Below are 14,650 nucleotides of genomic sequence, written 5' to 3'. Positions count from 1 at the left end.
GACTATTTGAGTTGTGCGTACGCTATCCTTCTTGTCATGTCATGTACGGATGTACTTTGCTCCACACGCTGTAAGTTTTTGCTGTCGTCCAGCATTCTGTTTTTGTTGACTTTGTAGCCAGTTCAGTTTTACTTTTGTTTTACATAGCCATCCCTATGCTTCAGTGCCTTTTCCGAGCGGGACTTGCCTTTTGTTAATATTTGGTTTAAGCGTTACATACCTTTTTACCTGCACGCTGTCTCCCACTGTGCTCTGCATATTGGGATCACGACAAACCATCCTCGACGCACTCTGACTTCTACAAAGCAATGAACTGTCTGCTGCCACCTACTGATATGGAGTATTACATGGTTACTCTGCCAAGCTCTACACAGCACAGGCACTAGACAACGGCACATTATTATGATTATTGATTTGCAAAAATTTTTTTGGGGACCAATTAGGTGAAGTTGCATAATTTCACAGTAAATTACTGTAAATGTCACTGTGAAAGCAATGCAAATATTCGCCAGTATTTTGCTGTGAATTTACAATGATTTTTTTTTTTACAGCGCACTATTGTTGATCTGGCTTTGTACTGCTAAGCTTGGTGAAAACGCAAAGTTTGGAGTGGAACCAAACCGAGTAAACACATGACACGTTTCCTGTCGTCTACTTGCTGGCAGCACTGCCAGCATCTCACGCTGTCAGCAGCACAACACACTCACAATGAAATGCAACACTCTTTTGTCTTCTCTGGTGCTGCTTTGGGCGCTGACTGGTAAGTCTGTCGTGACACTTTTGCATTCAATGTTTTTTTTTTTTTTTTTATAGTAATGTTTTTATAATAAATATGTCTTTTCAAATTCTCCCACAGAGATTGTCTGGTGCAAAGAAGGTACATCCGAATTTGTCCATTTCTGACGTGATGAAAAATATTCGGTTTTTTGATTGATTGATTGAAACTTTTATTAGTAGATTGCACAGTGTTTGATTTCACTTTATGATTTTATCTGGAAACAGACATTAAAGTGGAAGTTGGCTCGGGCAAGTTCACCATTACTTGTAACGGGAAGAAGGAAGTTGTATCGCCGACTGGAAAGTCTGTGGACTACTCTTTAAACATCAAAGATGAGAACTCCGGGGAGTACAAATGTGCACAAGGAAAGGACGGCCTGAACCCGAATGGCACAAGTATCTTTGTGAAGTTTAGATGTAAGTTCCGCACACAGCAGACCTCATTCACCACACTCCTTCAAATAATAAGTCCATGCTTGCGATTTAAAAGAAGTTAAATATTTGGACAAACTGACTTTATAGGGGGAATTGTTTAGATTATTAGTTTTTAAGATTGGGAAAGCTTGATGGGGAAAAGAGCAAGTAGCACAATACAAAATTCTGCCTAGACCAGGGGTCGGCAACCCAAAATGTTGATAGAGCCCAATATACCAAATGTACAAAAAAAAAAAACATCTGTCTGGAGCCGCAAACAATTAAAAGCCTTATATAAGTGTTATAATGAAGGCAACACATGATGTAAGTGTCCATATTAGCTATTAGGGCTGCAAATCTTTGGGTGTCCCACGATTCGATTCGATATCGATTCTTGGGGTCACGATTCGATTATAAATCGATTTTTTTCGATTCAACGCGATTCTCGATTCAAAAACGATATTTTTCCGATTCAAAACAATTCTCTATTCATTCAATACATAGGATTTCAGCAGGATCTACCCCAGTCTGCTGACATGCAAGCAGAGTAGTAGATAATTGTAAAACGCTTTTATAATTGTAAAGGACAATGTTTTATCAACTGATTGCAATTATGTACATTTGTTTTAACTATTAAATATACTAAAAATATGACTTATTTTATCTTTGTGAAAATATTGGACACAGTGTGTTGTCAAACTTATGAGATGCGATGCAAGTGTAAGTCACTGTGACACTATTGTTCTGTTTTTTATATAACTGTTTAATGATAATGTCAATGAGGGATTTTTAATCACTGCTATGTTGAAATTGTAACTAATATTGATACTGTTGTTGATAATATTCATTTTTGTTTCACTACTTTTGGATTGTTCTGTGTCGTGTTTGTGTGTCCTCTCAATTGCTCTGTTTATTGCAGTTCTGAGTGTTGCTGGGTCGGGTTTGGTTTTGGAATTGGATTGCATTGTTATGGTATTGCTTTGTATTATTTTGTTGGATTGATTAATAGAAAAAAATAAATAAATAAATAAATAAAAAAAATAAAAATAAAAATCGATTTTTGAAAAATGAGAATCGATACTGAATCGTACAGCGTGAGAATCGCGATTTGAATTCGAATCGATTTTTCCCCACACCCCTATTAGCTATATTAGCCTACTATCAAAGGCTGACACAAATCTTTGTTGACAGAAATGTTGTATTTTAATTTTTATTCTACGCATTTTTGGAACATTGGAAATCATTAGCAAAATGGAGGCTTCTCACAGGGTGAGATAACTCCTGGAAATGACTGGCTCAGAATGGCCAAAGGTATAGATGTGTGTGTCCAAGTTTAAGGAAACGGCAGGTTGGCTTCTTCTAATGGATTTCTTACAATCTTGACCTCTGTATGTGTGATGTGATTATCTCAGATCTACAGGATGCAACCTTTTAATCAAATTTGAATAATAGAATATTGAGACTGATTTGGTGGATTTAAAGATTCCTTTATTATCTTTAAATGAAATTGTAAATGGGTATTTGGTGTGTAGATTTTGAAATGTATCGTATTGTATTTTGTTTGACCTGTGGGTCCCTGTCCATAAGCTGTGTGCTTCTAGGGATGACCTTTTTGCAGAACGGACTCTGATATCAACAAAAGAAACAATAATTAAATACAAAACTACGTCTGTCTGTAAATTAAATAAAAAGCTGGGTAACGTTTGCTGTGGTCTGGAACAACATGGCACACAAACAACTATCAGAAATGCAGCCAATATTACATACAGATAAAGTGTCACGAGACATGCAATTATAAATTAAATACACAGAGGACATAAGTAAAGGAAATTAAATGAGCTCAAATATACCTACAAACGAGGCATAATGATGCAATATGTACATACAGCTAGCCTATTTAGCATGTTAGCACCGATTAGCTTGCTGTCATGCATTGACCAAATATGTCTGATTAGCACTGCAACAAGTCAATAACATCAACAAAGCTCACCTTTGTGCATTCACGCACAGCACAAAATGTTTGGTGGACAAAATGAGACAAAGAAGAAGTGGCATAAAACACGTCTTTCTGTGGCAGCATCGGAGAAAGTAGTACAGGTAAACATAATACAAACAGCGGGATTTCTAACAATTAAGAAGGTTTGTGTCATGTTTGTTCTCCTACAGAAACCATAGTAAAACAAAAAATATATATTTTTTCCATCTTTTTCCATTTTCACACATCTTTGAAAAAGCTCCAGGGAGCCATGAGGGCGGCGCTAACGAGAGAGCCGCGGGTTGCTGACCCACGGCCTACACTGAACTCTTGTTTCCTGTATAGAGGTGTCCAGATCCCATACTGATATCAGATATCGGTCTGATATCAGCAAAAAAACAAATAGGTTTACTCTAAAATCTCTGATTTAAGCGCTTTAATACAAGCAGTCTTGCCAATTAACATCTAGATGTCCTCCAATAAGCACATTAGATTGGTCTTTTATTTTATTTTAGTCAATTCATTTACAAAAGGTAAACATGGTAGGCTAGAGGCGACTAGGAGCTAGCAGCTGCACACCCGCTAAGCACACAATAGCATAGGAGCTGGAATATACAATAGTAACTCAGCAGGCACAAGACATTGATACAATGTTGATTATACATACATGTCCTTTAAAACTGACTTTGAAACAACGTTGCAAAATAGTTGTATTTGTAAATTGAGACAACGTTGATGTCTAACGTTGGATCCACGTTGTTGTTTGGGAAATTACCAAATTTCACCAAATCAACGTCACAACCTGACATTGAATAAACGTTGTCAAAAATGTTGTAACGTTGTATTTGTGTTGTCAAATATTGGTTGTAAAATGACTAAAATTCAATGGTCAAATCAACGTCAGAACCCAACATTTATTAAACGTTGTCAAAAAGTATGTTGCTCAACGTCAGGACCTAATTCAACAAATTCTCAACATTGTTTTAATGTCTTGTGCCTGCTGGGAAAGTAAACAATGTTGCAGCTTAAACCGTTTTAAATAATGGTAATTGACTTGTCCAGGGTGTACCCCGCCTTCCGCCCGATTGTAGCTGAGATAGGCTCCAGCGCCCCCCGCGACCCCGAAGGGAATAAGCGGTAGAAAATGGATGGATGGATGGAAATATTACTTACACATACAAAGTGTCCAAGGCAGAAGTGTGTTAATAGTATCCAGTAACAAACGTGTCTGCATCATTCAACGGATCTAAAGTTGGTATGTACTTGTACTTTTGTTAAGTGTCGCAAAAAAACTATTACCACTCAACTTCATCTTAAAGAAAGCATAAGTCCATTCCAGACAGTTGATAATAAATAGGTTAATGTTTTTAACAGCTCCTGTCAGTTTCGAACACTGATGACATCTATTAAACAGACAAATAAGCAAGGAATCAAACAGAGACAGAATTAAATTTAGCTCAATTGAGGAGAAACATCTGGGTTGTACTCTTGTACAGTTTCCCACCACGCTCTGGCGAAAGATTGTACGCCTCCTCTTTCATTTGGACTTTCCCCGATTACATGGCAACAGCTGTTTCTAAAGGAAAGGGGTCGTAAACAGCCGCTGCCTTCGGTCACAAAACAGTTCAAAGAAAAGGCGCCTGGAGGGGATTCAGGTCCTGCTTCCTCTCCGCTTTGTAGATCTCGGGTCAAGACAAAATCTTCCTGTGGATTACAATACATCAAAGAAACCGACACCTTCATGTCGCTTCCCATCCTACACAGTGGCGTTTTACAAGCCTTTTGATTGGTAAGATCAAAGACAGCTTTTGTCCTCTCGCCGGGAACTCATTGAAACACAAAGTATTGTGATAACTTCGATACAATTATTTCGACAGCTCTCATCATTCTGTTTGAGTTATTTGGCAAGCCTTTTCTAACATTCTGCTTCTTAAGTGGCGCACGTTGAATCCGAACTTGTTTGTTTTTTGTGTAAAGTTGAGGTACCACCGTACAAATACAAGAATTCAAAAAAAAGATTTAGTGAGTGAGGCCCAGTGTTATAACGTACCACTGCACGTATTTAGAGCACATTGTCACGATATTTGTCTTTGTGTTTGTCCCCAGCCTGTGACAACTGCGTGGAGCTTGACATGATCTCCATAGCAGGTCTCGTTGTTGGAGATTTGATGGCTACCATCGTGCTCGGCGTGGCCGTGTACCATGTTGCATCCCAGACTCACACCGGCCTCATTTCCACTCAACACAAAAGTAAATACATAAGACCTTTTTATTCCAAATATATTTACATTCCTGGACTCCTCAGGTGTATGTGATTATTACTTCTCCCTGCAGGGTCTGATAGAAAATACCTCCTTCCAATGGAGGGAAGGACCAGAGTCCAAAATGATGATTACCAGGAGGTAAACAGGCACTAACATTTCAAAACAAAGGTCTCATTTTGAAAAGGAATAACTAATGGTGCTTTTCTGTTCCTCCCACAGCTTCAAGGTGGCAATAAAGAAATATACAACACACTCGCTGGCAAATGATTGCCCCATTAAAAAATATATATGAAGTTGGCATAAACCAGTGGTCAGCAATTAAAATGAAAGGAAATTGAAATAATACATCTCTATCACAAGAACTGTATATATATATATATATATATATATATATATATATATATATATATATATATATATATATATATATATATATATATATATATATATATATATATATATATACCGTATTTTCCGGACCATAGGGCGCACCGTATTATAGGGCGCATTAAGGGAGTCATATTATTATAAAAAATTTTTTAATCGAAAACACTTTTTCAGGATTTATGCAGATCCCAAATACAGATCAGCAGGTACTAGAACAGGGGTGTCCAAACTTTTTCCACTGAGGGCCGCACACGGAAAAATTAAAGCATGTGGGGGCCATTTTGATATTTTTCATTTTCAAACCATAACAAAATATATGCATTTTTTATTTATTTTACCTTTAGGGGTCCAGGGGACCATAAAGGGTCTCAGTCATTAAAATGTTAAAAATAAGTCTGATTATTATTTATTTTTAATTATTTAACGCTTACAGTAAATCTCTATATCAACTTCAAGTTTATATAAAGTAATACAAATTTAAAAAAAATGTTTGATGGCTTTTCTGTCAAAAACAACTTAGTTTTTTTATAGTAAAACTGAAATATGCAGTATTTAGTAATTAGAGCCCTAAAAGATCAATAATGCAGGACACCATTGTTTTTAATTCTTTCATATTTTTGAGTAATCACAGTGAAAAGATAAATAAAAAATCACTAAATATATTTGGGATCCAAAAGGTGCCCCACTCATAAAGTGATACATTTTTATTAGGTTTTTCTTTTACTTTCAACACTTAAAGGCCTACTGAAACCCACTACTACCGACCACGCAGTCTGATAGTTTATATATCAATGATGAAATCTTAACATTATAACACATGCCAATACGGCCGGGTTAACTTATAAAGTGACATTTTAAATTTGCCGCTAAACTTCCGGTTCGAAACGCCTCTGAGGATGCCGTATGCGCGTGACGTAGACCGGCGAACACGGGTATGCCTTCCACATTGAAGCCAATACGAAAAAGCTCTGTTTTCATTTCATAATTCCACAGTATTCTGGACATCTGTGTTCGTGAATCTGTTTCAATCATGTTCATTGCATTATGGAGAAGGAAGCTGAGCAAGCAAAGAAGAAAGTTGTCGGTGCGAAATGGACGTATTTTTCGAACGTAGTCAGCAACAACAGTACACAGCCGGCGCTTCTTTGTTTACATTCCCGGAAGATGCAGTCAAGATGGAAGAACTGGGATAACAGAGACTCTAACCAGGAGGACTTTTGACTTCGATACACAGACGCCTGTAGAGAACTGGGACAACACAGACTCTTACCAGGATTACTTTGATTTGGATGACAAAGACGCAGACGTGCTACTGTGAGTATGCAGCTTTGGCTTCTAAACATTTGATCGCTTGACCGTATGTGCACAACTTTTTTTTGCGTATGTACGTAACTTTTTTTAAATATATAAGCTTTATGAACCTTGGGTTAGGTGAACGGTCTTTTGGGCTGAGTGATTGTGTGTGTTGATCAGGTGTTTGAATTGTATTGGCGTGTTCTATGGAGCTAGGAGCTAGCATAGGAGCTAGGAGCTAGCATAACAAACACGCAGGTGTTTTTATGCAGGATTAATTTGTGGCATATTAAATATAAGCCTGGTTGTGTTGTGGCTAATAGAGTATATATATGTCTTGTGTTTATTTACTGTTGTAGTCATTCCCAGCTGAATATCAGATACCGTGAGTATGCAGCCTTGGCTGCTAAACATTTGATAGCTTGACCGTATGTGCGCGTCACGTACGTAACTTTTTAAAAATATATAAGCTTTATGAACTTTGGGTTAGGTGAACGGTCTTTTGGGCTGAGTGATTGTGTGTGTTGATCAGGTGTTTGAATTGTATTGGCGTGTTCTATGGAGCTAGGAGCTAGCAGAGGAGCTAGGAGCTAGCGTAACAAACACGCAGGTGTTTTTATGCAGGATTAATTTGTGGCATATTAAATATAAGCCTGGTTGTGTTCTGGCTAATAGAGTATATATATGTCTTGTGTTTATTTACTGTTGTAGTCATTCCCAGCTGAATATCAGGTCACCCCCGGCTCTCACAGCATCTTCCCTATCTGAATAGCTTCAACTCCCCACTAGTCCTTCACTTGCACTTTACTCATCCACAAATCTTTCATCCTCGCTCAAATTAATGGGGAAATTGTCGCTTTCTCGGTCCGAATCTCTCTCACTTCATGCGGCCATCATTGTAAACAATAGGGAACTTTGCGTATATGTTCAACTGACTACGTCACGCTACTTCCGGCAGGGGCAAGCCTTTTTTTTATCAGATACCAAAAGTTGCAATCTTTATCGTCGTTGTTCTATACTAAATCCTTTCAGCAAAAATATGGCAATATCGCGAAATGATCAAGTATGACACATAGAATAGATCTGCTATCCCCGTTTAAATAAAAAAAAATTCATTTCAGTAGGCCTTTAAGGGAGTCATATTATTATAATTTTTTTTAAAATCGAAAACACTTTTTCAGGATTTATGCAGATCCCAAATACAGATCAGCAGGTACTAGAACAGGGGTGTCCAAACTTTTTCCACTGAGGGCCGCACACGGAAAAATTAAAGCATGTGGGGGCCATTTTGATATTTTTCATTTTCAAACCATAACAAAATATATGAATTTTTTATTTATTTTACCTTTAGGGGTCCAGGGGACCATAAAGGGTCTCAGTCATTAAAATGTTAAAAATAAGTCTGATTATTATTTATTTTTAATTGTTTAACGCTTACAGTAAATCTCTATATCAACTTCAAGTTTATATAAAGTAATACAAATTTTAAAAAAAAGTTTTATGGCTTTTCTGTCAAAAACAACTTGTTTTTTTTATAGTAAAACTGAAATATGCAGTATTTAGTAATTAGAGCCCTAAAAGATCAATAATGCAGGACACCATTGTTTTTAATTCTTTCATATTTTTGAGTAATCACAGTGAAAAGATAAATAAAAAATCACTAAATATATTTGGGATCCAAAAGGTGCCCCACTCATAAAGTGATACATTTTTATTAGGTTTTTCTTTTACTTTCAACACTTAAGTTACGAGATCAACTTCAGATATATCTGTCGATTTTATGCTGGATCTATTATTTTGTTTGTTTTATGCGCTTTTGTCAAAGAAAACTTTGATGTTTTTATATGGCTTCTACACAATATATGCAATATTTACCACAGAAAACATTTTAAAGTGAAATATTTAAAGTAATTGGAGCCTTGAAAATAATTCATTATAACATGGATTTTTTGTCATCATTTTTTTTTTTGAGCAATGGCAAAAAAAGAAAAATGAAGAAAGACAAAAAAAAACCAAAACAGCCTGCATGGCAGCTTTTGTGTCAACATTGCAACATTTTCTCGTTAGATTTCACCTCATTCCACTTTTTTTAATGTTCTTTTTTATTTTTACAATAGTATTTCCAGAATGTGTGGCGGGCCGGTAAACAATTAGCTGCGGGCCGCAAATGGCCCCCGGGCCGCACTTTGGACACCCCTGTACTAGAAGGTAAGAAAAGTTGCTTGTCCATAATATTGTGAAACAAAACGCCAGACAATGTCTTACCTTATACACACACCATAATAATACTTGTATGTTAAAGCACATCAAACGGTGCAGCCTACACTTATCTCTTATGTTTGACTGCCCTCTACTGGTCACACTTATCATTTCATCATGTACCAAATAAAATTGCTTCGAGGTGGGTAAGCTCGACAAAATGTATTCCTTACATCAGGCGCACCGGGTTATAGGGCGCACTGTCGAGTTTTGAGGACAAAAAAAGGATTTTAAGTGCGCCTTATAGTCCGGAAAATACGGTAGATATATATACATACATTTTAGGGTAGCCCATCCCTACCTCCAAAATGTTATGTTTTACAGACTTTTAACAATGATGTCATCATGTGCAAAACGTATATAAGGCCATGCCAGATTTAGGCACCCATATTGACCGTGCCATGTGGACGAATAAAATGTACAATTATGCTTATGTCATCATAAATGTGCAGCATCATCTCATGTATTTGCTATGTATGTAAACCTTATCTGCTTTTGTTACTTTTCAGGCTTCTGTTTGACCAAAATGTGCAGGAAATCTGGTGATGTGACCCTTCTTGATGGGTCATATTTTTTTCTGTACCAAAATGTGTAATTTGTTTACATATTTTGCGTGAATTTTTAATCAACAAAATATTTGCCATGTATTATATCACAGGAACAGTTTTTACTTGGAAGGAATTGTTGATTCTTCCTCTTATACTATAGTAGCCGTTGTTTTCATAATAATGCCAAAGAAAATCCCGCCACAGATAGATTTGGTGCTACCGTATTTTATGCACTATAAGGCGCACCTAAAAACCTTCAATTTTCTCAAAAGCTGACAGTGCGCCTTATAATTCGGTGCGCTTTATATATGGACCAATATTGAGCCACAACAGGTCTTGCAACCCCAGCCTCTACTGTAGCGTCTATTCTATGCGCCTTATAATGCGGTGCACCTTATAATGCGGTGCGCCTTATATATGAACAAAGTTTTAAAATAGGCCATTAATTGAAGGTGCGCCTTATAATCCGGTGCGCCTTATAGTGCGGAAAATACGGTACTTGTTCGCCCTCGCTTTCAAACACATAAGGCAGGACTTTTTTGTTATATTCAGCGAGTGTTCACACCTGTTCATGCAAAGCAAAAGCCATTTATCAACAACACCCAGAAACGCTTCGCTGGGCCTGAGCTCATCTAAGATGGACTGATGCAAAGTGTAAAAGTGCTCTGTGGTCTGACGAGTCCACATTTCAAATTATTTTTGGAAGCTGTGGACGTCGTGTTCTCCGAACCAAAGAGGAAAAGAACCATCCGAAATGTTATAGGCGCAAAGTTGAAAAGCCAGCATCTGTGATGGTATGGGGGTGTATTAGTGCCCAAGGCATGGGTAACTTACACATCTGTGAAGGCACCATTAATGCTGAAAGGTACATACAGGTTTTGGAGCAACATGTGTTGCCATCCAGGCAACGTCTTTTTCATGGACGCCCCTGCTTATTTCAGCAAGACATTGCCAAGCCACATTCTGCACGTGTTAAAAAAGCGTGGCTTCGTAGTAAAAGAGTGTGGGTACTAGACTGGCCTGCCTGTAGTCCAGACCATTGAAAATGTGTGGCCCATTATTAAGCACAAAATACGACAACGGAGACCCCGGACTGTTGAACAACTTAAGCTGTACATCTAGCAAGAATGGGAAATAATTCCACCTGAAAAGCCTCAGAAATTGGTCTCCTCAGTTCCCAAAAATTTACTGAGTGTTGTTAAAATGAAAACACAGTGGTAAAAAAAGGCCATCTGCAAACTCTTTTTGCAATGTGTTGCTGCCATTAAATTCAAAGTTATTGATTATTTGCAAAAAAAAAACATGTTTCTCAGTTCGAACATTAAATATCTTGTCTTTGCAGTGTATCTAATTTGATATAAGTTGAAAAGGATTTGCAAATCATTGTATTCTGTTTTCATTTATGACTTACACAACATGCCAACTTCACTGGTTTTGGGTTTTGTATATATTGTAGTAATAGTCCATATGAGTTTCGTCCCAATCACTCAACAACAACAGGAATAATTGATTTGGTAGAAGAAATTTCAACTGCAATAGATAGAAAACATTTTTTAGTAAGTATATTCGTAGATCTGCAAAAAGCGTTTGATACGCTCGATCATAAGTTATTATTGGACAAACTGTACAACTATGGAATAAGAGGAGTGGCTCATGAGTGGGTCAAAAGTTACCTGAAGGACAGAAAACTGTTTTTGGAAGCTAACAGTTGGATGTCTGACTTACATAATAATAGTTGTGGAGTACCACAAGGATCAGCCCTTGGACCAATACTGTTCGTCATGTACGTCAATGATATTACCATGGTTTCCAAACTGTTTAAATGTATTTTATTTGTGGATGACACTTATTTTATTGAGGACAACATATTACTGATGTGTTAGAGGTGGTTGAAAAGGATTTCATCAAGATTAAAAGATGGTTTGAAGTAAATAGATTGTCCTTGAATACTAGTAAAACCAAATTTATGATTTTTTTGCAATAGTAGGTAAAGTTTGGATGGCTCATTATGTATCGAAGAAGTTGAGATTCAAAGAACACAAAATATCAAGTTTTTGGGTGTTATGATTGAACATTTGTCATGGAAATCACATATAAATGATACCAAGGTTAAAGAATCAAAAAAGATTGCTGTTTTACACAAAGTGTAGGAATTAGTAAATCAAAAAACCATTGTATATTTTGTATATCTCACTGATTGTTCCATATCTAACATACTGTATTGACGTGTGGGGTAGTGCCTGTAAACATATTTAAATCCAATCTTCCTTCTGCAGAAAAGAGCTGTAAAAATCATTACTGGAAATGCATACAGGGAACCCACGAACCCAATATTCAAACTGTTAAACTTATTTTAAAAAAACTGGCAGAGTATAATATCCTAAAAATTACGTACAATGCACATACGACAATTCTACCAAACAATATTCAAAACAAATTTGTAAAAAGAGAAAGTAATTATAATCCAAAAGGAACTGAGATCTTTAATAAATCTACACTTGGAACAGTGATAATGGAAATAAGTATTTCTATCAGAGGTGTTAGTTTATGGAACAATCTTGATAGTGGAATAAAACAATGTATATCTCTTTCTGTATTAAAAAAAAAAAGCAAAAATCGTGATGATGAAAAGATATGACTGAGTAGAATTATTTCTCCATTATTGTTGTAAAATGAAAATATGGCTTTGTCGTCGCCCACATTGAAAGTCAGTTGTTGTAGTTGTGAAAATAGAGGGCAGATATACAATTTTAACTTCTTTCTGCTCCTTTTCATTCATATTTTACTTCAATGTGTAATGGCCGCAGGGATCCATCCATACTGTATGTATAAATCTTGCCAGTCACAATTAGCTGATGCTCAGCTGGGGATAAAAGTATATATATTTATGTCATGCATTTATGAAGTATGATGAGCTGTTACAGGCATATTCAATACTCATGGTAATATAACAAATGTAACTTAATAGAATGTGGGGATATAAAAGGCATCGGGTGCTATCGGATGCCAGGTGGAAGCGGAAACTGACGTCAGACACCACCTAGAGCAGTGGTCCCCAACCACCGGGCCGCGGACCGATTGGCAAAGGGCCGCGCAAGAAATAAAAATAAAAAAATACAAAAATTTAATCAACATAAAAAACACAATATATACATTATATATCAATATAGCTCAATACAGTCTGCAGGGATACAGTCCGTAAGCACACATGATTGTATTTCTTTATGAAAAAAAAAAATAAATAAAAATAATAATAATAATAATAATAATTCCACCCCCCCTCCCCGCTCAAGCGTTGACCGGTCCCCAGCTACAAAAAGGTTGGGGACCACTGACCTAGAGCACCTGTCAGCCAAATCGTTTTGCTACGGAGCCACTTCATGGAACAAATCCTCATTTTTCACCGTTTTGTGGATTTATCATTGGCCTGTGGAGAATTGGGACGAACAGAGACACTTACCAGCAGGACTTGAGTTGGATGCGCGGTACCGTGACTAGGCTGCGGCTTCCAACATTTTATCATGGCGTAGTGCGTGGAGCGGCCGTGCCAGAAACCTGAGGGTTGCAGGTTCGCTCCCCGCCTCTTACCATCCAAATCACTGCCGTTGTGTCCTTGGGCAGGACACTTCACCTTTGCCCCCAGTGCCGCTCACACTGGTGAATGATTGATGAATTATGGGTGGTGGTCGGAGGGGCCGTAGGCGCAAACTGGCAACCACGCTTCCTTCCGTCAGTCTACCACAGGACAGTTGTGGCTACAAATGTAGCTTACCACCATGTGGAGTTGAAACTCAGTGTGAATGAAGTGTCCCTGCCCTGGAAGTAAGGAGCTGTCTCCTCCTTAATCTTACTCCTTGGTGAAGTACCAGAAAGAACTACATTTCCCAGAACACCAAGGTCAAGATGGCCACCAATTGGCTGATTCAAGGCAGCTGTTAAGGAATGGTGGTGCTGTCTCATTTCATGCAAGCAAGCAGAGCGGCAAGACGCAAAAATCTACAAGATCCATCTTTAAAAGACTTCCAACACACCAATGGTCGGTGAATATACCCACTTTGCAATATGCTGAAATGCTTATTTGTTAAAACTCACCTTGACATGTTGGTTTACTTACCTGTCTTAAATTGTTTTTAGTTTGAACCACAGCAAATTTACTCCAACCTTGAGCATTGATTGCATCTGGGTATTTTCTTACTGTTTGATAATTAAAAAGCTTGAGTTAATTGAATTGTTAAATAAGCTCAATTTAAAGGGATAAAAAGTCAAAGATTATGGTTCAAAGTTAAAAGTAATAAAGATAAAAGCAAAGTTGAAGGATAAAAATGTTAAAACTTTTGCTTAAAGTTAAGCTAATTATACTTACCTTTATACTTACCTTACTAATTAAGCTACCTTATTAATTAAGCTAATTATACTTACCTTTTACTTACCTTTACTCCGTTTGGTGGATTTACTCAGTTCCATCATGGTAATGAATTTACATGATTGATTACTTAATTGCATGATTAGTTAAATGATTAATTGAGTGAACGATTAAGTAATTAAACGATTGAGTGATTAAATTAAATGATCAATTAATTTTGACTTCTTTAAAGTGACTAAAACTACTTTTCTGATTTACTTGTTTCATTTTACTGAAACTGGTTAATTTGACAGTGCATTCACATGCATTTAATCTAAGTGTCTAGAGTCCTTTTGAAAAGTAATGTTAGATAATTTAAAAGTTTAAACAA

General features: G+C 36.9%; 1 protein-coding gene across 1 annotated transcript; it reads left to right on the top strand.

The window, feature by feature from the left end:
* Window positions 1-660: 660 nt before the first annotated feature.
* Window positions 661-5,790, top strand: LOC133663912 (T-cell surface glycoprotein CD3 delta chain-like). The gene is made up of 6 exons (XM_062068642.1): window positions 661-760; window positions 857-877; window positions 1,003-1,194; window positions 5,273-5,416; window positions 5,501-5,568; window positions 5,650-5,790. Exons 1-6 carry the CDS (start codon window positions 709-711, stop codon window positions 5,695-5,697), a joined length of 525 nt encoding a protein of 174 aa, XP_061924626.1. The 5' UTR covers window positions 661-708; the 3' UTR covers window positions 5,698-5,790.
* Window positions 5,791-14,650: the final 8,860 nt, after the last annotated feature.

Source organism: Entelurus aequoreus, linkage group LG13 (assembly GCF_033978785.1).
Source record: "Entelurus aequoreus isolate RoL-2023_Sb linkage group LG13, RoL_Eaeq_v1.1, whole genome shotgun sequence".
NCBI lineage: Eukaryota > Metazoa > Chordata > Actinopteri > Syngnathiformes > Syngnathidae > Entelurus > Entelurus aequoreus.
Note: the sequence above shows the minus strand (reverse complement) of the source record. Positions and strands in the feature narration are given on the sequence as shown.